The 27758-nt window shown below is 40.2% G+C and overlaps 1 protein-coding gene across 1 annotated transcript in view; it reads right to left on the reverse strand.

Moving 5' to 3' along the window:
* slco2b1 (solute carrier organic anion transporter family, member 2B1) overlaps positions 1–21359 on the reverse strand; it is a 41331-nt gene extending 19972 nt beyond the window's left edge. The window contains exons 1-10 of the mRNA XM_065287469.2: positions 21280–21359; positions 20194–20301; positions 11113–11250; positions 7729–7891; positions 7409–7633; positions 6852–6950; positions 6387–6517; positions 5490–5595; positions 1012–1176; positions 603–792 (exon numbers count right to left, since the gene is read on the reverse strand). Coding sequence (XP_065143541.1) covers positions 603–792; positions 1012–1176; positions 5490–5595; positions 6387–6517; positions 6852–6950; positions 7409–7633; positions 7729–7891; positions 11113–11250; positions 20194–20271 — 1295 coding nt within the window. The 5' untranslated portion in view covers positions 20272–20301; positions 21280–21359. The remainder of the gene's footprint in view (positions 1–602; positions 793–1011; positions 1177–5489; positions 5596–6386; positions 6518–6851; positions 6951–7408; positions 7634–7728; positions 7892–11112; positions 11251–20193; positions 20302–21279) is intronic.
* Positions 21360–27758: the final 6399 nt, after the last annotated feature.

Consider the following 27758-nt stretch of genomic DNA (forward strand, 5'->3'; position numbering starts at 1 on the left):
TTCCATTTGTATATAACGTGTTGTCTTTCTTAACGACGTAATGCACCTTCGCGTGAAGTGGAAAATCGATCCCTGAGTGATCGATCGCAAATAATTCAGCACCTTCACTTGGGACAGTGCCATTGTACGTCGAACTTAGAGGCAGCATGTTAAGAAGCTTCCTAAGAGACACTTCGGGGAACACACTTAGGAAAATCAACAACTTTGGTAAGTATCTTTTTGAGTCTTCTTAGCACGCTAAGAGTGAACGTTATCGGGGAAGCGGGCCCTGCTTTGTTGGTAAAGGCACGAAGTCCTCTAAGTGCATGGGAGATTAATTAAATAAATGATGGCGTGCGAAATGACCATGAATCACAATCAAACTTGTGTCCCTTGTGAGTACTTGGACCTTTGTATTTGGTATTGACATCACAGTGCCCCCTAATATGTGGTTCAGTTTATTCTTTATTACAATCTGACTTTCATTATTTGCAACTGTTTACTCTTGTCCAAAGAGTATACAGGCATACATGTGTTATAAACTTTATTCCCAATAGGTGACACTTCCACAATTACCTGGAGATTTCAGTCCTGAAAATGCAAGATATTGAAATGTGACTCACCCAAAATAGTTGAGGTTAAAAATATTCTGTGTGGGGCAGCCGAGGAAAAGAAGTGGAAGTGCAGATACAATGCTGAGAAGAACCGCTGCTGTGCACATCACGGCAGAAGATTTGACGGACAGACTCACTCTACGGAAGATAACTCCTCCAGCCATTATGCCCAACATGGCTGAAGGAATATTCAAACCACCTGCGAATACAAAGAGTTAAAATAAACACACATGATAATGCTAACACGTACCCTATAATGCATTCCATGGTAAATCCTACTTAAATAAATAGTAGGGAATGCTATTTTCAAAGTACAATGTTTACATAAGACACCGGACCACAGACAACAGAACAAAAGATTTTCTTCTCATTGAATGTGTTCACCACTTGAAAACTTGTGTGTCACTCACTAGCTTACCTATCATCATGGTGGAGAAGGAGGCTGTCTGTGTGAATTGCTTCTCTATGAATTTGGCCATAAAGGTGGCCAGTCCTGCTACCATAGCAGCAAGATTGACCTGAGCCAGCACTATCAACAGATAAATTGGGTTTCGCAAAGTTCTCATTATGATTTTGGGGAAGCCTGTGGTGAGATAAGAGACAAAAAACAGTCAGAAAGAATCAGTAACACTCGTAATTTACAGCATACAAAGAAACATTTTGGAAGTAAACTGATCTATAATAAAAATAGCATTCAGGCAAGTTTGCCAAGTCAGTTTCTTAACTCGCTCTACTTCAGGAAGCAGCTTTTATATTGGGAATCGAAAGTACACAGTGCCAAAATTCTTGAGCATACAAGTAAGAAACAAAATGTAACTTAGGATTCAAGTAAGAAACAAAATATTACTTAGGAAAGCACCAAGATTTTAGCTGCTGAAAGTTTTTTGTTGTTGTTTAAAAACTGATAATGGCATTTTCGGCTGAAAGATAAATGTTTTCAAATCGATGAGTTTTGTACAAATTTGTTTCAGTGCGTTTCGGGGGAATCCTTGAGCTACGAAAATGTACGGTATGTGGAAAATAATGTGTTTTTTGAACCATAAACCACATCAAATACACAAAATAACCTTGTTTTTTAGCAATGAAATAGGTGCTCTTTAAGAAATACGAACCTTCTATGAGGGAAACCCGTTTTCATATGGGTGTAAGCCAAGACACGTTAAAACAAGTTCAAAGTCAAAATACGAACATTCGGTTTAATCATTGAACATAAAATCTCGTATATGTTATTAATTATACATATTCATTCCATATTAATTCGTAGGTATTTAACTGTCCCTGTTAAGGTGACTCGCTCACAGTACCCAGGTGAAGTTTCAGGCGGTTGTTATCTCGGAATAAAATACCTTGGAATGTTGCAACTGGCCAATCAAAACCAAACATTTTAGAGTGCCATGTGATAATAATAATAAAAGAAATAAGGTGAACGAGGTATGCCCACTCAGTGTAACATGGAGGCCCCATCATTCTGTATTATCTGGGGCCGACCCTGCTTCGCTACTATATAGCATGGAAGTAAGCGGTTTCAATACTGTACGATAACTATTTTAGGGTCCACACCAACAGATGATATTGTTACATTTATATATTTGTTGTGCATCATATTCTTTTATTTTTTTATGCACTTGCCCTTTAATTCCAACTGACATTTTAATGACTTTCATGGTTTTAATATTCATCAGCTGGCAAAAAAGTCCCAAAATGTTGTTCCTCTGTATCTTTAACATTGATGTGGTTGGGATGAGCTGTTGGTGTTATTCTCTCTAAAACTTTATAGTTATTGCTGTTACGAATTGTAACTAATCATTCACACAATCCAACACCCAGAACAACTGTCGGACAAATTTAGTATTATGGCTTCTGCTTTCTTGGGTGTAGAGCACATTGTTTGAATTGCTTTCAGAACATAAATCTGATAAGAGTAGCTCTGGTGGACAGGGGCGGTGTTTACTGTGGCAGGGTATGGCAGTTGCCATGGCATTCAGACAAAACACCATAAATCAATAGGCTATAATAATGCTCATTAAAGATAATTTTATATATTTTTAGTAAAATATCACTAATATGGATAGTTTATACGTGTTTTCGACTTCATACTATAACACAGGAACTGACAAGCAGATGACATCAAAGTTCTACGTTCAAAAGCAAACTCTTCCCATGATTTCTCTACTGACCCTCGCGGTACTTTGATGTCTTCAGATCTATCAGTATAATCTTAATTTTCGCAAGTAAAATCCTTTTTTTGTTTTAACATTCAAAGAGATTCATGGTTCTCCCCCACACTCGCGCTATGCATATTACATACATTATTCCAGAAGTAATATGATTTGTTATCTGTGGATAAATAAAGATGTTCTGTTCCACTGGGAAATTGTAGTGCAGTCGAAGTGAATTGTTTTAATAATTTGAGCGCATTTTTGAATATGCGCTTCCACTTGTGAACTAAAAACTACACGATGACAAAAGGTAAGACTTTACTATTTTTACGATTTTTATTTTGTGTTTCAATCTGAGTTAGTTAACTCATTTGCTCTTTCACATCATTTAAAAGGCTTTATTGTGCGTAGTTATTAAGTGTTTATTGGTGGTTGTCATGACAAGATTTGTGAAGCGATGTCACACTATGTTTTTTTTTTTATATTATCTTGTTTTAGTTTATCTGTTGTTGGAGTTGCACTTAAGTTAGTGAAGAATAACAACATTCGAAAAGCATTTTAAACAACCATGATTTCTATTTTTGTTTTCATTTTTATTGTTGTCTGCATGTGTACATCCGTGCAATCTTAAGGTATTTCTCAATGTCAAAAAATGATCCTCGGAAGCCAGAATTTCGAGGATGCTACGTCATCAACATCCGTAGAAGGACTGTTCCAATGTCAAGGATCCTGGGAATTTTACCCAAGGACTGAGTCCTTTCGAAAAATATCCCAGATACAGGAAAGGATGCATATGTGTAGCCTTCGCATTCTGAAATCACACACAATCCTATGCGTGCAGTGCCGAAAGCACACCTTTTTACTGACGTAATGACACAATAACGTGCACTTGCTAGCCTGTTCCATTAACGTGTTCTCCGAATGCTAAAAAGGAGCCTCGCCTAGCCTCTGAAGGAAGTTACAGGACCAGTCCTGCCAAGTAAGTATCCTTGACATTGAGAAACACCTATAGTATGATTTTGTACAGGTTGGTGGAGTATGTACACATATAATGTGGTTTCATAGATTCGTTATTTGAGAATGGCCTTCTTGTGCTAGGAAATTTTGCCATACCCTAAGTTTTCGTGAAACGCCGTCACTGCTGGTGGAAGGTAGTAACTAGATCTGAAATGTCACATGGGCATCTTCACCTTTGCACACGAGTTCAACGTGACAGACATTTACTTTCATTTGCATGCAGTAGCACAGGTTTATTCAGAATATGAATACAACTGAGAAGATATTTTTTTGGAGTCAGTCGAATACAATTGTCAGTGTTGTTTCTGTTAAACTGAGTATAACATTGAGCTCTCAAGAACATCGAATCTTAAACATTAAAAATGAATTTCTGCAGTAATGTAAACAATATAATTGTTTAACTTCTATCAGACATCTGGTTTTATTCAAGAAGGTGCATGAAGCAACTTCATATTTCTTTTTTTTAGCAAGCATTTAAAACTGAAAGAGAGAATTCTTGTAATCCGTGGGAGGCAGAGTGCTTGAACTAAAGCACTTGTTAGCCAAAATATGCCGTGAGCCATTAAGAATCAAACCATGTGCATATTCAGCACAACTGAAACTGCCAAATGTTGCATATATATCCACATATAACTGGTCTGAACTGGTACGATCGAGTGATCGCGGGGACAAATTCCCATATTTATGTCTATGGTCCAAGTTGGTGTGATTGAGTAGAGACAGGGACTAATTTGCATATTAATTTATATAGTCAAAGCTGCTGCATTTAAGTAGTGGGTGGGACTAATTTGCATAACCATGTCTATGGTCCAAGCTGGTGCAATTGAGTAGAGGTGGGGACAAATTTGCATATTCATGTCTATGATCCAAGCAAGTAGAGGGGGGGATTCATTTGCATATTCATGTCTATGGTCCAAGCTGGTGTGATTGAGTAGAGGTGGGGACAAATTTGCATATTCATGGCTCGGCGTTTATACTAAATGTTTCTGAAACTGCCAAATGTTGCATATATGTAAAAACAAATAGCTATGATGTAAGCTGGTTCAATAAGGTGGTGGCGGGGACTAATTCGCACATTCACGTATATGGTCCAATCTGGTGCGATTGAGTATAGACGTGGACTAATTTGCATATTCATTAATCCATGTATATACTAAATGTGCCTGAAACTGCCAAATGTTGCATATATGTAGAAAAATAACTATGGTCCAAGCTGGTGTGATTGAGTAGAGGAGGGAATAATTTGCATATTCATGGTTACACTTATACTAAATGAGGCAAGGGGGTACAGATGCATGTAAGCTATTTTAAAGCATACAGAAATTTGTGGGTCACAATGAAAGACTATTCTGTGTTTCGCTTTACATGCGGGAAAAGCATTTATGTAGGTGTTGACATGGAATGTGAGACTCACCCAAATTATTGTAAGAAGACAAAGCTTTTACATATGCGTTTTGTATTTATTTACAGAATAATGGCATCCAGCCATGCTGTTTAGGGCTGGTTTGTGGGTCACAATGACAGACTGTTCTGTCTTCAGCTTTACATGCGGGAAAAGCATTTCTGAAGGTGTTGACGTGGAATGTGAGACTAACCCAAATTATTGTAAGAGGATAAAGCTTTTACACATGCTATTATGATGCTCAAATTTTTAAGATTATCGAAAACGATCGACTACTGGGAGAATTTAACTTAATTTGATCAAAATTTTGAAACATACTTTTTAGGAAATCAGTGAGAGACATGTCCTCTGTTGGGTCAGTTGGGGGTTTCTTCTCCTCCGTCATTTTCTCTGAAGATGGTTCTGCTGGAGCGTCTGAGATTTCCTACATATAATAAAACCATCAGTCGTTCATCTGTTATCTGAGACAGTATTCATACAGCCTGATAGCATTAATTATTATATGTATTTAATTAATTTTTATGAGTAAGAGTTAAATTTGAGATTGAATCCACTTTCATTTGCAGCCTATTCTAGAACATGCTCATATTGCGGTCTTTGGGAGACAAACATACACTCTTAAAAATAAACGTGCTATTTAAAGGTTCCTCACAGCTATGTCATAGAAGAACCATTTTGGTTCTTTGTATAATAAAAGTTCTTTATGGAACCATACATTTACATTACATTTAGGACATTACATATCTACAAAGATTAGGAAACAATAAAGTGATTTGTCTTCTATGACATTGTGTACATTGACACCTTTATTTTTAGGAGCGTATTGCAAGAACCTGCATGAATATCAAACATGATCACGCACACACATGCACTCACACATAAACCCTTTTAAAAGAGGTTAGCATGCTATTTGATCAAGCTAAACAAAAGCTATAAGAGCATGCTCTGACAAGTTTGCGACTCGCATTTCTTGTATCAACATTGGCACCAGAGCCAGTTTCAGTAAGATGATAGATTCTGCACTTTCACTTGATACAGTAAAAGGCAATAGTTCAACAAAAGAGCATTTAATTCACATGCAACAGCTTACAGTTGATGCTTTGTCTTTATGGTGTATCACAGCCAAATCATTAAAATCATACCTAAATGACCCCTTATCATTTTTCAAGGCATTTTTTTAAGTCAACAAGGCTACCAGTGAATATTGTGATGTACCTCCTTGAACATCTTCCTAGGGAAAAACATGTATGGCAAAGATGTTAACAAAAGTATCGTCCCGGCCACAAGGAATCCCAGCCACCAGGCTCCCACCCATCTTGGATCATCGTTTCTTAAAGTTATTTCAGCTGAAAATGGAAAAAGCAGGTAAGACATTATACATTCCCTACATTCGAAAGGCATAAAGCCAAACTTGTTGCAGTATATCTATAAAATGACATCCTGTCTCATGTTTTATTAAGCAAAGTAGCAAAGAACAACACTGCTACATGCGTAACGTATCGCACTCGTCCGAACACGTTTAGTTGTGAAAGTATTTCTTTACAGAATAATGGCATCCCGCCATGGCATTTAGGGCTTGCAAATATTGGTTTGTAGGTCACAATGAAAGATTGTTTTATCTTCGGCTTTATATGCGTGTAAAACATTTATGAAGGTGTTGACTTGGAATGTGAGACTCACCCGAAGACATCTTGTCAATGTCAACAAAGGAACGAAGAAGGACAGCGGCCATCATGTACCCGAATGCCGGCCCTATTACAGTCACTGCAAACAGTATACCTGCAGGAGATTATAAAGGTTGATCATAAAGTGCAAAATACTAAATTGTGTCCCTGGCTGTGAAAACCCAGCTAAAGTCATTTTTGTGAATCACAGTATTCTACATAACATTATCCTTCAAACAAGGTACAGACGTTGTCACTGAGATGGTAGCTTTATAAAAGGTCCTAATATGTACCAATTTGGTGAATATACTGTATGTAACTTTAAAGGCATTAGTATAAGGTGTACAATGTTTATCTTTAAGCACCTTTTGGGGAAAAAAGTGTACTTTTTAAAAAGATATAACCCCAATGACATCTTTTTTACCTTTATGTAAATTTTTTTCCAAACTTTGATGCTCCAAATCTCATCATTAGATTATGAGACTTAACCTAACCCTTACCCCGAATTTTATGGAAAGGATCACCAATGAACAAGTAAACAAAAACAAATGTTTCTAGCGTTTCAATGCAAACCTAGGTAAAATGGAGAATTCCTCCTTTTTGCATAATCATCTATGTAGGAAATCCCAAATGGTTGTATGGGGACTCCGCCGATACCCAACAGTAACTGGCCCATCAGAAGGACTGGATACACTCCTAGGTGGCCGTCGCTCTTTTCTCGGTTGCACGTCTGATTGGATGCTTCATTTGTGGCAATGCTCTCTGATTGGCAAAGACCAGAGCTGTTTTGTTCGGTGTCTGTCAACAACAAACATTCAGATGTTCAGTAATAGAAAAGTTTTTTTTAAACAGAAATGCCAAATTCTCTTAAAACACAAGAATTTGAAACTCACAGCTTTTGGAGTCGGTATATTCATACTTTCTGCTTATGAAGTGAGGCATCGCTATGAGAAACACCCCCACACTTGCAATTAGTGCTCCAATTCCAATACATCTTGGCCGATGAACCCTGCTCCCGAAGAAACTCACAAACACGATGAGAACCGTGTTTCCAACCTTAACAAATATAAAACAATAATACTGGTTAGACGTATGCTGTTTTTTAATATTCTGTGTAACTTTTTTATATCAAAGGGGTTGTAAGATATGTTATGAAATGTTTTATGGAAATACATGTCGAGAAATATAACACTTATCTGTGCGCAAACAAATCTAAGCTGTGTGCTAAGGTCAAAACCTTCGTTTAGCCAACCAATAGTTTATTGTGCAGAACCATGCATGTCCAAGCTTTTTTGTATACATGCATGCATACAGTATCTTTTCAGGGCAAGGTTTATGAAAAGGGGAGGTGTATAATCAGTTTCTCCAGACAAACGTAATTATGCAATGGCATGATTCAATGCATAATCAGCCAAAGTCTGCATATTTATCAAATACGCTGCACTTTCACAGCATAAATTGCAGATTTATGTGCACAAAATATGCGGGGCTTGCATGATTTCATAATCCCCACATTTTTGTAGAAAAAAATCACATACATCTTAGCAGAAAGTTGAAAAATGTTGCATACTTCACACAAGCGCAGCCATGTCTCCTGTTGCCATGGGAACGTTATGAAGTGACGTGATTATGTGACGTGAACATCATTGAACAGCTGCAAACAGTTTTTGCAAGTTCCCACAATTTCTGCAAGTTTCCGCAATTTCATTGCATACAATTTCATAAATATCCCAAATATTCCATCGCATTTTTAAGAAAACGTGCCGCAAGATCAAGGTTTTTTGCCCTCTACAATCACAAAAAAACTCTGCATTTTTATGGAAGGACTGAAAATGCTGCGTTTACAATTATTGTATATGAATATCTGTAATGACTACTTAAAGACTTATAGATTTGGCTTACTGTGTCAGAAGTTTAAAAAGTGCAGCGTCTACAATTACATATAAATAAAAATGTGTGTTGTAAGAGTTGAGTCAGCTGCCATTTTAAAGTTCAATGACAAGCCGAACAAGTCAAGATACTTGTAATTACAGTAATTTCAACATGAAGTCAACATATCCGCAGATAATAGTGGGTTTAAATCATGCCAGAATGATCCTGTTCATGACATGAGTGCACATGAACCCCACCACAAAGTTGTATTTACAGGAAAGCCCATACTCTCAAAAATAAAGGTACAAAAGTTATCACTGGGATTGTACCATTTCAAAAGGTCCTAATACTGTATGTACCATTTTGGTACAGAATATGTACCTTTGAGGTACCAATATGCACCTCTAAGGTGTACTTTTTGAAAAGTTACCGCCCCAGTGACAACCTTTGTTGTACCTTTTTTGTGTGAGTGCATAAAGCCCTGAATTTAAAATGAAGCAAGCAAATAGTTTTCAATTATAAGAAACTAAGGTTGTCAACGCTGACAGTGCAACTTCAGAGGAGTTTAGAATGCCTGCAGAAGTCTTGTGGGGGCATCTTGTTTTCAAAGAGGGTGGAAAGAAGACTGTGCAGTTATTTGTACAGGGAAACAGCTGGCATTACATTTATCCCTGATTTATTTAGATCAGATGCTTACAATTTGCAATTGTGCCTATAGAAGTGGGATGATGCAATGTTACTTCAAAGCACCAAAGAAAGCATGGGCTGTAAAGCTTGCTCTCTTGTCTGTTTTAATAAACTTTGCACTTTTGTCACTTTTTCACTTTCGCATTTAAAAAATACAAAATATATTTTTGATAGACCTTTTTGGTTTGATTAAGTTTTTCAGTGTGCAGACAATTCCAACAGCAAAGTTATTAAAATTGTATATGGGTCAATAACGTGACCTTAATTATTTTGTGTCCGTATGGTTAAATTAAATGTATATGGGTTAAAATTTCAAAATATATTTGCAGATTACTTGCATACATTCTCTTTTTTGAAGTCTAAAATTTCTGGTTTTATTTCATTTTGAAAGAATATTTGGGGGATAATTGCAAAAATGTCAATGTGGTGTAACCGGTATGTGTCAATTGGTGTAACTAGTATTTTTTTATGAAAATATATTCATAAAAAATGTGGAATAAAATATAATCATCTAGTTAAGTGTAATATGATATTTTACATATATTTTTTTGTCAAAGATTATTTAAAAATGTCTTCAGCATATGTCAGGACAAATATGACAAAAACGCATTACAATTTACATTTAGAAATAACTAATAAAATGTTATTTTTAGTTGTTGATGATTTTGCTTACATGCCATCAAGATGGATAAAAAATTTAATATTTATCTATTCTTTTTCGAAATTGGAGGTTACTACATTTTCAGGTCAATTCAGTGTTAACTTTCATAAAAATGGTGCAAATGTAATTTTTTATTGCATAAAATCAACATAAATACACTATGTGCATTGAAATAAACCCGATGCATGCTTCTAAAATGAGTATTTAAAAAGATTTTAAATTCTTGCCAAACCGTTTTTGTCACTGACCCATGCTCTATTTCAGTCATTTATACTGTATAAGCCAAAATGTAATGTATGTAACAGCTTATATTAAAATATATATTAAACACTGATATTATAAACCATATACAGAAATATATTAGAAATACTGTATATGACTAACGGAAATAAATTAATAGGCTTTATGCCCAGCTGTTTCCTGTCTGCCATTATTGGACAAACAGATTAATCCAGGTGTGCCTGACCTCAGTAGTCACAACAACAATAATTAGACACACCTGGATTAATCAGTTTGTCCAATAATGGAAGACAGGAAACAAGGAGCTGGCTGAAGTTCAGGAAGAAGTGCAGCTGGGCATAAAGCCTATTACTAGGATTCCCTTGACCTTACTTTTATAGGTTGTTAACAGATTATGCAGTATGTATGTTGAATGACCTGATGTGACATTTTATAAATGCAGCGAATTACATGTAATCCTTGACTTAGAAGTGTGGGTTTTGCAGGTGCACTTGAAGACACCAATAATCAGTTGAAGTACTGTATACTGCTCAGCATGTAGTTTTTTTAAGCACTCTGACGTACATCATGTCGTAATAATGACTTCCATGCTCATAAATACCTGAAGGAACCACTGGTGTAAATTTCACAACCGCTAATGCTAGGATTGACTGCCTCAACTTGTTGAAATAAAAAAAAAATGATAATTGCTAACCAGGAGCTAACCTGTGCCAAAACAAACAAACAAAAAGTATTTTTTCTGCAGGGCATTTCTGACTGGAGGATACCTGTATGTTCAGTGTTTGTATCTATAGTGTTACTGTACCATTAGTCTTACCTCATTGAAAGCAGCCAGCAGTCCTGATTTCTGGCTGGAGAATCCATATCTTTTCTCAATAGTGGTAATGGAGCCTTTCAGATAGCCAGACACCAGGAGCTGAGCCAACTGGAGCATCCCATGACACAGTACAAAAAACTAAAATGCACAAAAAGTCATTAACCAAGGAAAACTGAATTTGAAGCTAGGTTCAATATGCAGTCTTTTTAATATGACATTTACATTAATATTTATTAATTTAGCAGAAACTTTAATCAAAGTGATTTACAAATGAGAGATCATTTAACATTTTAGGGAGCCAATAATAAGTGTACAGTGTACATGTAGGAATAAAGCTAGAGAAAGTACAATATAGATGATTTGAACTATTAATGAACTACTTCAGAATTTATTAATCTTTGTTCATGTTAACTCTTTCCTTGCCAGTTATTTTTATTTGACTTTGCAATTTAATGGTTGATGTGTTTCTATCGCTGTGAAGTCATAATGACGATATACAATATAGATTAATCCATGTTGAACAGCACTAAAGGCCTAGGTGTGACATAGTCATGCTGTCAGTTAGTTACTTATGAGTTATAATGCAGTTATTAACCTCTATAAATGCATTATTGATGGATTTAAGTAAAGTGAACTCAAGTGTTATTTATTATCCATTTTCAATAGTTTATTTGCTAATTTTAAAATAATGCCTATAATAAAGTAATGAATAAAATCCTTTACAAGCAGATGCAATATACTTGCTAGTAAAACACAGCAACATAAATTTTTAAGTATTACATCAATATGCAATATGCTGGTTGAGGAGATATAGATTTCAAAATTCAAAAAGAAGTCAAAATTCCCATTCAAAATAGAAAATGAATAACATCTTCATGATTTCATGACTCATAATAAGTAACTCACATAGCTATTTTAGATAACATCTTCATGATTTTCTAACAATTGCATTAGGAAAACTGTATCCTATGCATTCACTTTACTTTAAGCCATCAATAAAGCATTTACAGAGGTTAATAACTGTATTATGACTAGGGATGCACTGAATCCAGATTTTTTGGGTTCGGACAAATATCGAATCCACTGTTTAAGATTCGTCCGAAACCAAATACCGAATCCTACTCGCATGCTTTTTCCATTAACACAGTAAAACACATTAATGAAGTAAACAACGTCCACAGCAGTGTATTTTTCATTTTATTTAATTTTAACTGTAAAAAAAGGATAGGCAACATTATGCCAGGACGACAAGTGGGAAAAACTATTTTGACAATTACCATAAGACTATGCATAATGAAAGCGATGCGGTGCAACACGCTCGTTTTTTCAGGTGCGTCCGCGAAATGTGAACCGGCCCTAAGGCTCACCGAAAGATAAAGCTTATCTCTATGTCAGCACCGGATGTGTGTAATCAATGGCCGCGTGACATCGACCAGCGTAGCGCAAGCCTAGGGTTGGGTTCGGTGGAAAAAAAATCTAGGATTCGGCTGAACCCGAACCCCGTCAAAAAGCCGAGTATTCGGCAGAATCCTAGATTCGGTGCATCCCTAATTATGACTCATAATATGTAACTTATAACATGGCTATAACAATATAAATCAAATCAGTTATTTGAAATAGAACTAAATCTGAATGGTTAATTAAGTCGTAACTATAATATAATGACATTATAGCAATGCAGGCTGCACCTTTATAAATACCCTCATGGAAGTATACGACTGAGTAGTTATTACTTATAAATCAGTGTATAGTGTATTATGAGCATGCGCATTGAAATATAAGTAATAATAAACATATTATAAATGTAACTATACTGTTCTTATAATGGGGTATGCGTGTTGTTGTGTCTTTATAAATATATTTATAGAATAGTAATAACTGCCTATAAATAATTATCAAGGGGGTTTTAATTCATTATAAGCATGGGCTTATAGAAAGTGTTACCGAGGTAATTTCTGCATTTACTATTTATAAAATCAAAAGTTGTAAATAGCATTAGTTAATGGACCATGAACTAACATGAATAGCTGTATTACCATTAACAAGAATGTATAAATGCTGAAAAACTACTGTATAGTGTTCATTATGTTAGTTAATGCATAAACTAATGTCTATAAGAGTTCCCTGTCGAGAACGTTCTCTCGACATTGCGTCAGTTAGCTGACGCTATGGGATTGATCCTTCAATCACGATAACCCTGAAGCCTTATTGCACAACGCCAGTGCAGTTGAAACTCGCGCTGGCCAATGACGCTCAAGACGGCAAAAGAGGGCGTGGCCTTCTCACTATAATAGCAGCCGTCCTGAGCGAATATCTTCAGTATTTTCTCCTTCACGAGCAAGTTTTACCCTGCAACGAAGACATCTGTTGAGTACGCGGATAAGACGGACGTCCCTCTTAGCGATCCAGATGTCGCGAATGTGCTCACGGTGCGGAGGTCCTATCGACCCGCCCGATTCGCACAAACTGTGTATAGTATGTCTGGGGCTTCTACACGCAGAGACGGCGTTGGTTGGGTCGGAGTGCCCTCATTGTGATGAGCTCACAATGAGGGTGCTCAGGACTCGGCTCAACATCGCTCTCGAAAGCTCCTCGCTGCAGCCTCCCACTGCCGCCAAGGTGCCGCTGGTGGGGGCTCAGCCACCGACGGAGAGCGAGCGCGTGCCGGAACGCCGCGCTTCCCCTCCCCGTCGCTCTCCGGTTCAGTTCGTCGCCGAGAGCCTGCGTCCTGAACCGGGAGCTGCCGAGTCTGTCTCCTTTGGGGTCCCCGCAGAGGAGGATGAGATGTCACTGACGGCGTCTGACGGAGATTGGGACCAATCTCCGCCTGCCGCGTCGGAGGCTGACGCCCACCCCCCCTCCTTTCACGAAGAGCTGGTGCGCATTCTCTCTAAGGCCGTGCAGGATTTAGAGATCGAGTGGAGTTCCCCGCAAGAACCCCAAAGGAGCAAGCTCGATTCGTGGTACTTTGACTCGGGCCGCCGCGCCGCCGCTCCGAGGAAAAGTGCCCCTTTCCTCCCAGACCTGCACGATGAGGTCACCAAAGCGTGGGCGACCCCCCAGGGCGTCCGCGCTCGCGCCGGCGGGTCTGAGCTGTTTTCTAAAGTGGACGGGGCGGAGGCTCGTGGATACCTGCATATCCCCCCCGTCGAGGAAGCCGTGGCGGCCCATCTCTGCCCGTCGTCCTCCTCCTTGGGTGGTGAGGCTTCACTACCCTCTAAGGCGTGCCGCATGACGGCGCACCTGGCTGATAAAGCCTACGCCGCGTCAGGGGAGGCTCTGTCGTCGCTACACACCATGGCGGTCCTCCAGATTTTCCAGGCGCGGGCTCTAAAGGCGCTGGACGAGGGCAGCACGGACCTGAGTACCTTCAGGGATCTGAGGGCGGCAACGGACTTCGCGCTGAAAGCCACCAAAAAGTCGGCGCAGGCTATCGGACGCAGCATGGGCTTCATGGTGGTGATGCAGCGCCAGCTGTGGTTAAATCTCACAGATCTCAAGGAGGCCGACAGGAAGACGCTGCTTAACGCTCCCGTTTCCCCATCTGGCCTGTTCGGTGACGCCGTGGGTACCATCACGGAGCGATTCTCGGAGGCGGTGAAGAGTTCTAAAGCCATGAGTCACTTTCTTCCTCGCCGCCCTATGTCTCATGCGCCGGCGGGACCGCCGCCGCCGAGACACCGCTCCGAGTCTGCGCCACGCCGGCCGGCAGCGCAACCCCCCGCGGCGACGCCCCCGACAGTGAGACCTGAACCGGTGGTGCGTCACAAGAGCCCCTGGCACGAATCCACCAGGAAGCGTCGCAAGAAACCGGGTCCAGGGGGACCGCAGTCCGGAGCAAAGCCGCGTTCCTGACGTGAGTGGTGTGAGAGAGAGAACGCCGAGCGGCGAGCCCGCCGCCAAGAGAACGAAAGTCTCGTCAAGTGTCCCCCTGGCTGTTGCGGGCGACGCAGAGACTGTCTCTTTAAATGTTTTTGTGTTGAATGCAATAAAAAATGTTACTTTTTCACAAAAAGAGCGTTTTCCTCCTTATCTGGTTTCGGGTCGCTCGCCCCAGGACAGCTCCCACCCTCATATAGACACGCACAGCGCAGCCTCCCTGCTTTCGAACCCCCCCGCGACGCGCGGGTCGCAGAGAAAGCGGGGACGGGAAGGGTTAATGCACGGTCTCAGCGAGCCGCACAAAAGCCCGTTGTCTATCGCGGCGTCAGCCGCCCCCCGGCCGTCCTCTCTTGTGCCCGTAACACACACGCTGCACAGAGCGGAGAGGTCTTCATTAGTCCCGCTGGGTCACTCGCCCCCGAGCAGCGATCCGACGAGCAACGCGCAGCCCCCCAGAACCGAGCTACCCGTCACGCACGAGACGCTCGGCGGCAACGAGCGGTCAGGTCATCCTGTCATTCAACCGCTATCACTGCGCTTAGATGCATGGCGTGCCATTCCCAACATATCGGAATGGATGCTGAACATTATTCAGAAAGGATATTCTCTACAGTTTCGACGCAGACCTCCCCGTTTCAACGGCGTGATAGCGTCAACGGTCCGGGCTCAGGACGAGTCGATTTTGTATCAGGAAATCTGCAATCTCCTCGCCAAACAAGCGATAGAGTCAGTTCCGATGCAAGAGAGAGAGAGCGGTTTTTACAGCCGGTACTTTGTCGTCCCGAAAAAAGACGGCGGTCTCAGACCGATCTTGGATTTGAGACAAATCAACAAAGCATTACACAAACGTGCTTTCAAAATGACTACACTGAAACAGATCCTCGCCCACATTCGGCCCGGGGACTGGTTTATTTCAGTGGACCTAAAGGATGCTTATTTTCACATTCAGATCGCCCCGCACCACAGGCGCTTTCTGAGATTTGCATTCAAGGATGCTGCATACCAGTTCACGGTCCTCCCGTTCGGTCTGGCGCTCGCCCCGCGCACATTCACGAAATGTATAGACGCGGCGCTGTCCCCGCTGAGAGCGAGCGGCATTCGCATCCTGAATTATTTGGACGATTGGCTGATTTTAGCACAATCCAGAGAGGTGCTCATCAGCCACAGGGACGCAGTACTTTCGCATTTAGACAGCCTCGGTCTACGTGTGAATTTGCAGAAGAGCGCTCTATCTCCAACGCAGGAGATCGCGTTTCTAGGCGTGCGTCTCGACTCAGTCTCAATGAAGGCTTTCTTATCAGAGGAGCGCAAACGGGATCTGACGTCTGCTCTGAATGTATTCAGCCACGGAGGCACTGTGCCACTGAAACGGTTTCAGAGACTTTTAGGCTTGATGGCGGCAGCCTCACCGGTTTGCCCACTCGGTCTGCTGTATATGCGCCCGTTGCAGCTATGGTTACGATCCAGAGTGCCCAACAGGGCGTGGATATCGGGACGAGCGCGCATTACAGTTACGAACGGATGTATGCGAGCGCTGAGACCCTGGTTCGATCCCAACCTGTTCAGCGGGGGTGCCCCACTCGGGCTGGTTACGAGACGGAAAGTAGTCACAACGGACGCGTCGTTAACGGGCTGGGGAGCCCTGTGCGATGGCGTCCCGGCTTCGGGCTCCTGGCCGGAGTCGGAGCGGTTATGGCATATAAACCGTCTAGAGCTCAAAGCCGTCTTTTTAGCACTGCAGAGCTTTGCGACGCTGATCGGGGGCCATCATGCTCTTGTCCGGACGGACAACACTACGGTGGTTTCATACATAAATCGCCAGGGAGGAGTGCGCTCCAGGCCGCTGTTCAGACAGGCAGAAGCGATACTGTTGTGGGCGGATCGTCATCTCCTTTCAATAAAAGCGACGCATGTACCGGGCAGCATGAACTGCGGAGCGGATATGCTGTCGAGGAACGGCATTCCCCAAGGGGAATGGAGATTGAACCCCCTATCTATCGAGCTGATCTGGAGTCAGTTCGGGAAAGCAGAAGTGGATCTGTTTGCGTCCGAGGAAAACACACACTGCCCGCTGTTCTTCTCGTTGACGAGCTCTCCTCTGGGCGGAGAAGCGCTGTCGTTGCCGTGGCCGAGAGCCAGCAAATATGCGTTTCCCCCCATAAAACTGCTGCCGTCAGTTTTACACAAGATCAGAGAGGAAAAAGCAACAGTGACACTGATCGCCCCGTACTGGCCGAACCAGCCGTGGTTTCCCGAGCTGTTGGAACTGTCAACGGCTCCCCCGTGGCCGATCCCGTTGAGACGAGACCTGCTCTCTCAGGCGAACGGATCGATCTGGCACCCCAGCCCCGAGAAGTGGAAACTTCACGCGTGGAGGGTGTGTGGGAACCGCTGACAGACGCGGCGCTGCCGCAGAGTGTGCTCGATACGCTGATGCAGTCGCGTGCCCCCGCTACAAGACGGTTATATGCCCTTAAGTGGTCGGTATTCGCTGCGTGGTGCAAAGAAAAAGAGTTTGACCCGGTGAACTGCTCCGTGTCAGCTATTCTATCCTTTCTACAGCACAGAATGGATACGGGAAGCATGCCCTCCACCCTTAAAGTGTATGTTGCTGCTATCGCAGCTTTTCATGCTAATATTGGGGGGCGCTCGGTGGGCAAACACGAGCTCATAACGAAGTTTTTACGGGGTGCACGGCGCCTCAGACCTTCTCGCCCTCCCACCGTACCGTCTTGGGACCTGGCCTTGGTCCTGAAAGCACTAACTCTTCCTCCGTTTGAGCCTATTCTAACGGTAGGTTTGAAGGAGCTTTCTCTAAAAACTGTGCTTCTGCTGGCTTTGGCTTCAGCTAAGCGCATAGGAGATCTGCATGCTCTCTCTGTGAACGCTGAATGCTTACAATTTGGACCAGGAGACTGTAATGTCACGTTGAAACCCAAAGCGGGTTATGTGCCTAAATCGCTATCCACGCCATTTAGAGCGCAGGTTATTTCTATCCCCGCCTTCTCCTCGGACGACGCGGCGACTACTAACGCGATCGTCCAGAGGGAGCTTTGCCCGGTAAGAGCGCTAAAAGCTTATATTGATCGCTCAGCACCGTTCCGGGCAGCGGAACAGCTGTTTGTTTGTTTTGGAGGCAGCACCAAAGGACGCCCAGTTTCCAAGCAAAGACTTTCGCACTGGGTGGTTGATGCTATTTCACTGGCGTACTCTAGCCAAGGAGTGCGATGCCCTTTGAATATTAGAGCCCATTCTACGAGAGCTATTGCATCGTCATGGGCTTGGTATAAAGGCGCATCTATTCAGGATTTATGCTTGGCTGCTGGCTGGTCGTCTCAGAACACCTTTGCTAGGTTTTATAATCTGGATGTCTCCTCATTGGCCTCCCGAGTGCTTTCGGTAAACACGCCCTCCACCTCCAGTGCCTGACATACCTGATGGTTTCTATCAGGTCGTGTGTAAGGGGCGGCGCTACTGCGACGCCAACTTGAGAATACCTTAGCGCCGGACGCTGCTCGCTCGCTGAGTATTCGGTTTATTCACTACGAGAATACCACCATGTATTGGTTTTTGCGGATTATCACTTGCATTCCGGACGCCGGAAATCACCCGCTCGCTGGATGCTGAGTCATATGAATATTGCATGTGGATTATTTTCTACAAACTTCAACGCCGGACCTCGTCCGCCGTTTGGGGATGTCAACAGGTGACTGCAAGAGTGCTGTGTTCACCGCCGCTAGTCCAATGATCTAAACACTTCTACAACTTCTTGTGCGCCGGACGCCGTCCGCTCGCTAGGTATGTTGTTTAATTCTTTAGCGTTTACTTCTTACTCGCTTAATGTGGTGTCACGCTAGTACGCTACTGGCCCTGTTATGGTTTTTGGCTGGTGATTAGTACGATATGCCGCTATCGGCTGGTCATTGAGATTGTTGCATGCTGTTTGCTTCGTTATGCTTGGCCTATCTTGCCGTATGCACGGCGCGGTTCTATACAATCTCCCATAGCGTCAGCTAACTGACGCAATGTCGAGAGAACGTTCTCGACAGGGAACGTCTCGGTTACTATCGTAACCTCGGTTCCCTGAGAGAACGTGAACGAGACATTGCGTTAGCTGCCGTGCTCACGGCTTCGTAGGCTGTACGCTCGTTCAGTCGTTTTTACTGAAGATATTCGCTCAGGACGGCTGCTATTATAGTGAGAAGGCCACGCCCTCTTTTGCCGTCTTGAGCGTCATTGGCCAGCGCGAGTTTCAACTGCACTGGCGTTGTGCAATAAGGCTTCAGGGTTATCGTGATTGAAGGATCAATCCCATAGCGTCAGCTAACTGACGCAATGTCTCGTTCACGTTCTCTCAGGGAACCGAGGTTACGATAGTAACCGAGACGTTTTGGACACTCAAAAAAGCAAGTTTTCCAATGAAAAAGATTTAATAAAATCTTTGCAGCAAAATGAAAATAAGCAAAATGATTATAAAAATAAGCAATTATTATTATAAAATAAGCAAAACTTTTATGGCAAATAACTTTTAATTTGACCTACATAGACTATATGGTGGCTTGATGTCTCTTATATTACAATATGCATGTCATGAATTGTCAGCGTTTTGTGTTAAAATGCATAGATGAGTGATTTGTGGAATTGAATGCCCTTTGGAGTCAACATTAGGTGATTAAGTTGCATTTCGATAAACCTGGAAATGTCTGGACTTCTGCTGAGAAATGAGTTTGTTTTAATGTTGTCTGAGTCCGAGCTTAATGTAGCGTAACTGCAGTGTAAAGTTTTGTTATTACTTTCATTTGGCTGTATATTGGTAGTTCCCTTGTAATGAGATTAAACAATAGAAAAAAAGAACAATATAAGGATGTGCATTGAATACAAGGAAATCATCAGGCCTAATCTTTGGAGACTGAAAAGAAAACAGGCTTACACATAATAGGTTGTAGCATTTCGAAATGAAAAGTAAAATAAAGCTCACAGTGTTCTGGTTTAACATTTTTTTTAATTCTCAGTAAATCATTTCGCAATACAGGCTGAAAGCCCAGACTAACTAAAGTAAACTAATGCATACCAGCCAATGCGTTTGTCTACTGTCATGCTGGCTTTTATCAGCTGTTTCAACAATATGCATATTTAATTTATTAGTGCAATTTATAGGCTTAATAAACAGCAAACTATATACTTTTATAAAAATCTTACCTTGATATTGTTAAAAAGACCCATTATTCTACGGGGTCTCACTGTCTGTGTGTTTCCCTGGAGTTCAATAGCTGTCATAATTTTTTTCTCCACAGGTTCCCACAGATTCTGTAGAAACAAAGACATTGTGCAACTATTTAAAGTCTCTTTCTTTAACTCACTAAAACATGGCTCTTTGGACTTCCTTTTCTTATCTAATTTTACAAAGAACAGATTTTCCTCTGAACCAGAATTGGTGAGCATTTTAAAAGCTCTATGTCACTTATGGACTTAACCCCAAAGTCTTTGAGGTGGTACTTTGTCAGTTACTTCCAATGAATTTATTTAGTCACTTTTAGTTAATTGAAGTCAGCATTGAAACAGTTAGATAGTATTACTGTAAAGTATACACTATTACATTGAGTTGAATGTGAAAACCCAAGTGCATACAATATAATTTTTAAGAATTTTTTTCTGTTTAATTTCACTGGTCAACATTTGAAGTGTATCAGACATGTTCATCAAAGTTTTCCAAAGACAAGAACAGGTATTGGAAACTGGTTTTAAGACAACTTGTATGAAAGGTTTTGATCCAATTCAAATGTTGACTAGTATACTTTAAAACAAAATAAAGTAGGTATTAATATATTCATTTGCTGTAGAGCAGTGCGATTCTATTTGTCAAACAATGAATGAAGTCTTTCTGCATTTCTCTTACAACAATAGGCTACACTGTAAAAATGTATGATATTTACTGGCAACAGTTAGTAAAAGAACATTAAACATTAACAAGTCTTTATCTTTACAGAATAAAACTATAAAATAACAGCCTTATGAAAAGCCTTTTCCTTCAGATTTTGTTTCCCAGAATGCTTTGCATGAGGCTGTTATTCTATAGTTTTATTCTGTAAAGACAAAGACTTAATGTTAAATGTTAAATTTGAACAAACTGTTGCCAGTAAATAACATACATCTAAATCTTCAGTTAGTCACTGGCAAACAGCTGCATAACTACAGCAATTTTTTACAGCGTACTACCATTAGGTCACCAAAGTTCTTTGTGAGCTCATTCAACTTGATTTCATTAGTATGTAGAAGTGTACTTACTGCTTGCTGTGACTGAAGAGTTGGAGAAAGTCTGTCCTACTTTCACTTTAAGGAAGCTGAAGACAACTTTACCACTTGCTGGGCGGGCTTTCAAGATTGCACAATCTCAGCTATTTGGAAGAGATTTTACGTGGAGTGGTCAAAAAGTAAAAATGCTGAATAAAGTCATGATTAATACCTTTAAAAGAAACAACTGACGTTTGTCTAAAAGCAGTCTTTAGATCAGTCTTTAGATTTTTAATCATATATTATTTATGTCAATGTCAGGGTCAGTTTTGGAATTAGATGTGCATTTCTGCTTTTCTTATTACATTTCACAGATAAATATACTGTAAAAGCTTCTTAAAAAAGATGACAGAACCAGTCAATTCTTAAGAAACAGGTACCACAAAGTTAAAAAAAAAATATGAGGAAGAGCCCAAAAAGATTGTAAAATTAAAATGTAAGGTTAAAAAGAAAAGAAGATAACATAGAAAGAAAGAAAGAAAGAATAAAAAAACATTAAATTCTGTGTTTAATGTATGCTATAGGTCAGTACATTTGGTACAAGGAAGAAACACTCAGGCAGCAACTTCCTCTCATGGGAAAAGACACGAGTAAAGAGTCTGCCAGCAGGTAGAGACAAAGTACTGTTTATAAAACCACCCACACACTCACTCTAACACATCATCCCAATTATAATATAGGATACTGCAGAAATAATAATAGTCATGCATTAGATTTACAGTGATTTACAGGGATGAATTCTGATATGCAGGGTGAAATGCAATATACTTCTCTATTGGAACAGAAGTGACCATTGTAACAGACGAGGTTGCATCTTTAAGAATATAAAGATACAACGCTGGCTGGACATAGGTGTTAATATGATGATGAGATCTGTAGCTTTTAACAGATGCGCTTTGCATATAGAAATACATAAGTGTTAATACGATAAGATCTGTAGCTTGTAACAAATACGCTATATCCTGCATATAGAAATAGAATGCAAAAAGCTTTTAGATGCAAGGAAGCGAAACTCTCTCATACCAATCATGTATTTATTATTATTATTGAGATGTATGTACATGAGATATTGAATTTCGTTTATGCCAGGGGTTTAGCTCCAACCCTAATCAAGCACACCCCTGCTGAAAAAAAACAGCATCAAACCAGCATGGACCAGCATGGGACTTGCTGGTCTATGCTGGTTTGATGCTGGTTTAGCTGGCATACCAGCACCAAAACACAACACATGCTGGTCTTGCTGGTATGACCAGCATGGGATGCTGGTGCTTATGCTGGTTTGGTGCTGGTTTAGCTGGTGCTAATGCTGGTGCTGATGCTGGTTTAGCTGGTGTTCACTAGCAAACCAGCACCAAAACACAACATATGCTGGTCTTGCTGGTATGCTGTGTGTTTCAGCAGGGACCTGAAAAATCTAATCAAAATGTGTGTTCGAGATCATCCGGCGCTGCGCAGACCGATCGGCGAGGTTTGCCGCTTGCAGTCGAGGGAGGAACTGAAGAAGGAGCCGTCAAGCCGGACACCTGCTGCTTGCCGTAGTGACGTGTGCGCCGTGTTTCCTTGTTTGTAATCGTAAATGAAGTGAATTAGATGCTGAATTTGATAAAACAAACCTTTTAATAAAAAGTTGCAACCAGAAACATTTTATATCGAATATTTTAATTGCTGCTTATACTGTATACCCGAAAATAACGGGAAACAAGTCTATATTATTAAAATACCAATCGAGTTTGTTATTTTAATTTTTGTTTTATTACACGACTCAATATAACATATTTAAGCATATTAAAGTGTTTTTTCCTGTTTTAAAACATGACTTTATAATGTTTATTAGTGGAACTAAAGATTGGATTAAACTTGAAACGCATGTGATCGTTGTCATCAGTGAGGTGACCAATCACGTAAAGCTGTTACGTCATCACAACTCCGTGCAGTCGCTCTGGAGAAGCTGCACCGGCTGAGCTAGCCGGGTACTCTAGAAACGCTCTCGCGGTACTTAAAAACCATATGACACAGTCACGTGCCTGCAGCGCCAGCTGAAGTCGGACAAAATTACTAACCGGAATGCACTGCTTCAAGTCAGCCGCCGATCGGTCTGCGCAGCGCCGCAATTGTTTTACTTCAATGAAACATTATATATTTGTGATTTTTTTGTATTAAAGCTCAAAAGAAGAAACATTATAGATTATTTTTCTAGCTTCCTTTGCTCATATTTACCAAGGGGGCCCAAACTCTAGAGTCCCACTGTAGGTAGGTTAGTAGGTAAGCAAGTAAGGCAGGAAAAATGAAGAAAGGTAGAAAAAGAAGAAGAAGAAGGAAGAAGGAAATAGGATTGTCACCCACTGGCTTGTGGGTTGTTGTGTTGAGTTGTGTTGTTTGCTATCTATTCCATTGATAAAATTGCAAAATTTTTGACCTTTGCTCATCTGAGGCGGAGACTAAAGCAATAAAACATGAATCATGTTCATGGCTTTGTGTCGCTGTAAACTGTTGCAAGAATATGTGAACCTTTAAATTAACCATGGATTCTGATCTTCAGTAGAAAGTGTGCTTAACGCACAAAAGGACTTTTCACACTGGAAAAAGTCAACCCCGGGTTATTCTAAACCCTAGGTCTGGTGTCTAAAACCCTGCTAATACATCTGTCTGTAAGTATCAAGCAACCCTGAACACCTTCCCTGCTGAAAAAAACAGCATACCAGCATATGTTGTGTGGTGCTGGTTTGCTATTGAACACCAGCTAAACCAGCATCAGCACCAGCATTAGCACCAGCTAAACCAGCACCAAACCAGCATAAGCACCAGCATCCCATGCTGGTCATACCAGCAAGACACAGCATGTGTTGTGTTTTGGTGCTGGTATGCTGGTGACCACCAGATAAACCAGCATAGACCAGTATAATTCTCATGCTGGTCCATGCTGGTTTGATCCTGGATTTTTCAGCAGTGTTGATGAGCTGATTCAGCTGTGTTTAATTACATTCTAACCCTGCTTCGTTTCACACTACGTGAGTTTGGCACCGCAATGCGGGGTTAACCCCACAAAAGCAGTGCTAGCCTAAATGACAAGTGTGAAACGATCCTTAACCTAGGGTTAAAAGCAGCGCAGTGTGAAAAGCCCTAAACATTCGTGGTTAATGTCTTGATTGGACAGATCATGTAACAGTAAAGAGTGAAAAAATCTCATCTGCCTCTATTAAGCTAATACGTTTTCTATAAATTAATGGTTTGAAGACAGCTAACTACATTCCAACTGACAAAAGTTGTCACAAAAGCCCAAGTCTATTAAAAACCAAAGCCGAAATAAGGTCGTTGTTGACAAATAGATAAGACGATCATTTATGTTTAATAGTGATGCTGTGGTCACACTTTCAGCACTCAATATTTCTAGGCGGAACCATGTGTTCTGTATATGGGCAGCAGCTGGATATGATAAAAAATTTTTTTTCATACATCATGGATTTTGACATGCTTGCACTGTTATTGATACTTTGGTTATTATTGTAGAAAATGTGTTTGTGATACTGTTATATTCAGTTTATCTGAATAGGACATGCTGTTTCGTGTCAATCATCTATTGGTCACACATTTACACTTGATTCACATGTCAGAGTTGAACACACTGACATGCAGAATTGGCTGGCATGAGCTTGCATTTGGATTTCACGTCTGCTGCATTCTCATGTCTATAAATGGAAGTCAGTGGAACAGAAAGTCGTGATCGCAGCATAACAGGCAAAAAAGTTCCATCATTTGACATCATGTTTTTTAATACCAGGAACTTTATTTAAAAATAATTCCTGGAATTAGAAAAGTAGTCATTTGTATAGACTTAAATTCATATGTAGCAATATTACAAGGACTTTACCAGCATGCAACTTTTTTTTATTGAAACAAATGATTCAAATCATTCAAACAGTCATATAGCAAGAATGCTTCAACAAGATATAACTCACAGATCTTTAGACAGAATAACAGATCATAGAAAAGATAAGGAAAAAAGTTAGAAGAAAAAATAAATAAAATAAACATAAATATAGATTTTGTAGAAATATAGATGTAGATTTTACAATTATGTTATTTACTGGCAACAGTTTGTTCAAAGTTAAATGAACATGAAACATTTTCAGTCTTTAGTTTCTAATGTAAGTTACTGGCAACCAGCTGCATAATTACAGCATTTTTTTTACAGTGTGACATTCGAGTTTCATAAAGTATTTTGCCCTACAAAGCCAAAGCGCAGTAACTACGCATTCGGTCAAAATTGAGTTAAGGATTGAAATGGGCTTTTTGAGATCTGTTGTGTCTTGTGACAAAGTCTCCTGGTTTAATTTTGTCCTATTTCAGAGAAACGTTTGTGCCAAAATTGCAGTTACATGTTTGACTGCCTGGTGTAAAAAAACTTTAAGGGCATTTTTCTCAGTTTCAGTGTTTGCGTAGTTACTGCACTTAGCCTTTGTAGGGCAGTATAGTATACCTAACGAGGATATTACATTATAAAAAATTGCTCCATAAAGGTGAACAAAATATAACTATTTTTATTTTTTATTAATTTCAATGACTTCTTTAGTGATTTCATCTTGAGTAAGAATAAATTACATTTAGGTAAGCCTTTTGCAAATTTCTGTTTATTGATATAGTATTTACCATGCAAGATTTAGAAGTTCACCACATTTTAGCATGCAGCTCTTGGGGATTATGGTACTGTAGCATCTTACATCATCAGCTTCTGCCAAGACAACAGTCATCATGGACATCTTTAACGAAGACAAGCTACGGTGTCTAAACAACCATTGTGCAAAAGCAAAAAATAAATAAAAAAATAGTAACAGAACAAAAAGATCATACAGTATGAACCATTAATATTTAATGTAAAATATGGATGCAACAATTTAATATGTGTATATTAATTGATATAAGGATTAAATATCTATAAACTTATGCTTTAAAGGGAACTGTCAGTCCCAAAGGTGCTGAGCTAAAAAACCTGGTTGTCTTTACTAAGAAAGTGTGAAAATGCTGCCAAACCACTGTAAGTTGCTTTGTATTAAAATATCTGTCAAACAAAAATGTGATGGTCAAGTTCATAATATTAGTGACCCAAAATGAATGGATTGGTATAAATGCCATGACTGCACACGTGGGCGTCAGAACGTTTTTGTGTTACAGTAATTAATCACCTTCATGAGTAGGTATGGTTAAATGACTCATTACAGGGCGAATTAAGACTTTCTCGCACGCCCTACTGCCTGTGAAGAATATCCCGCTTACAAGTTCGGTGTATCCTAACTGTGTCCTTCAGTCTCCCAAAATCTCAGACATCACAAGAAGCAGGATCAGTTTACGGCAAGCATCCCCAGATCAGAGGCAGGCTAACGAAATTGTTCAAGCCTTCTCAGAATGGCGAGAGCTGAAAGACAGAGAAGGCTTCAAGTCAGATGCCGACCTCGCATTCTTGCTTTTGCGCTTGTAAGTAACACTTTGATATTATATTTTGTGCATGGTTGTACTTTCATTGCGTTCATTATGTTGGCTTTGAAATAGCCAACATATTGTTATTGCATTTAAACTTATATCTTATTATTATTCTACCCCAAAATTTCTGACACTAACTCGTCCTAGACCTTTCAAGCTACATGTACCAAATTTTCCACGGACCTTCAGACTGGTCTGACTTAGTGTGTTATATCTTTTCTAACTGATGGGACCTTCCGAATTCCTAAACATCTCCCATAGACTACCATTATAAAAAGCCCAGATGGATATCTTTGCACCAGAGTGTCATAGAGACATAGGGGTGGGCTCATTTTATTCAGGCATCCAATCAGTCTCTTAGGATTCTTACTGAGGTATTAAACCACGCCTCCAGCAACCAAATATGAGCACCATAGCAACATAATAAACAAAGCCTTATATCTCTGGATCTGAACATCTTAGAGACATGGGGGTTGGGTCTTTGGGTCATGTTAGCTTCATGCTAGCTCTATGCTAAGTCATACTAGCTTCATGATAGTTTCATGCTAGCTTTATGCTAATTTCATAATAAATCTTGTTAACTTCATGTTAAATCATGCTAGCTTCATGTTAAATCTTGTTAGATTCACGCTAAATTGTGCTAGCTTCATGGTAGCATCATGCTATTCATGCTAACATCATGTTAATCATGCTAGTATCATGTTAGCTTCATGCTAATCATGCTAGTTTCATGCTAATCATGCTAACATCATGCTAGCTTTATGCTAATCATGTTAGCTTCATGCTAGCATCATGTTAATCATGCTAAAATCATGCTAGCTTCATGCTAATCATGTTAACATCATGTTAGCCTCATGCTAATCATGCTAGCATCATGTTAGCTTCATGCTAATCATATTAGCTTCATGCTAGCTTCATGCTAATCATGTTAGCTTCATGCTAATCATGTTAGCTTCATACTAGCTTCATGCTTATTATGTTAGCATCATGCTAAATCA

Source organism: Paramisgurnus dabryanus, chromosome 18 (assembly GCF_030506205.2).
Source record: "Paramisgurnus dabryanus chromosome 18, PD_genome_1.1, whole genome shotgun sequence".
NCBI lineage: Eukaryota > Metazoa > Chordata > Actinopteri > Cypriniformes > Cobitidae > Paramisgurnus > Paramisgurnus dabryanus.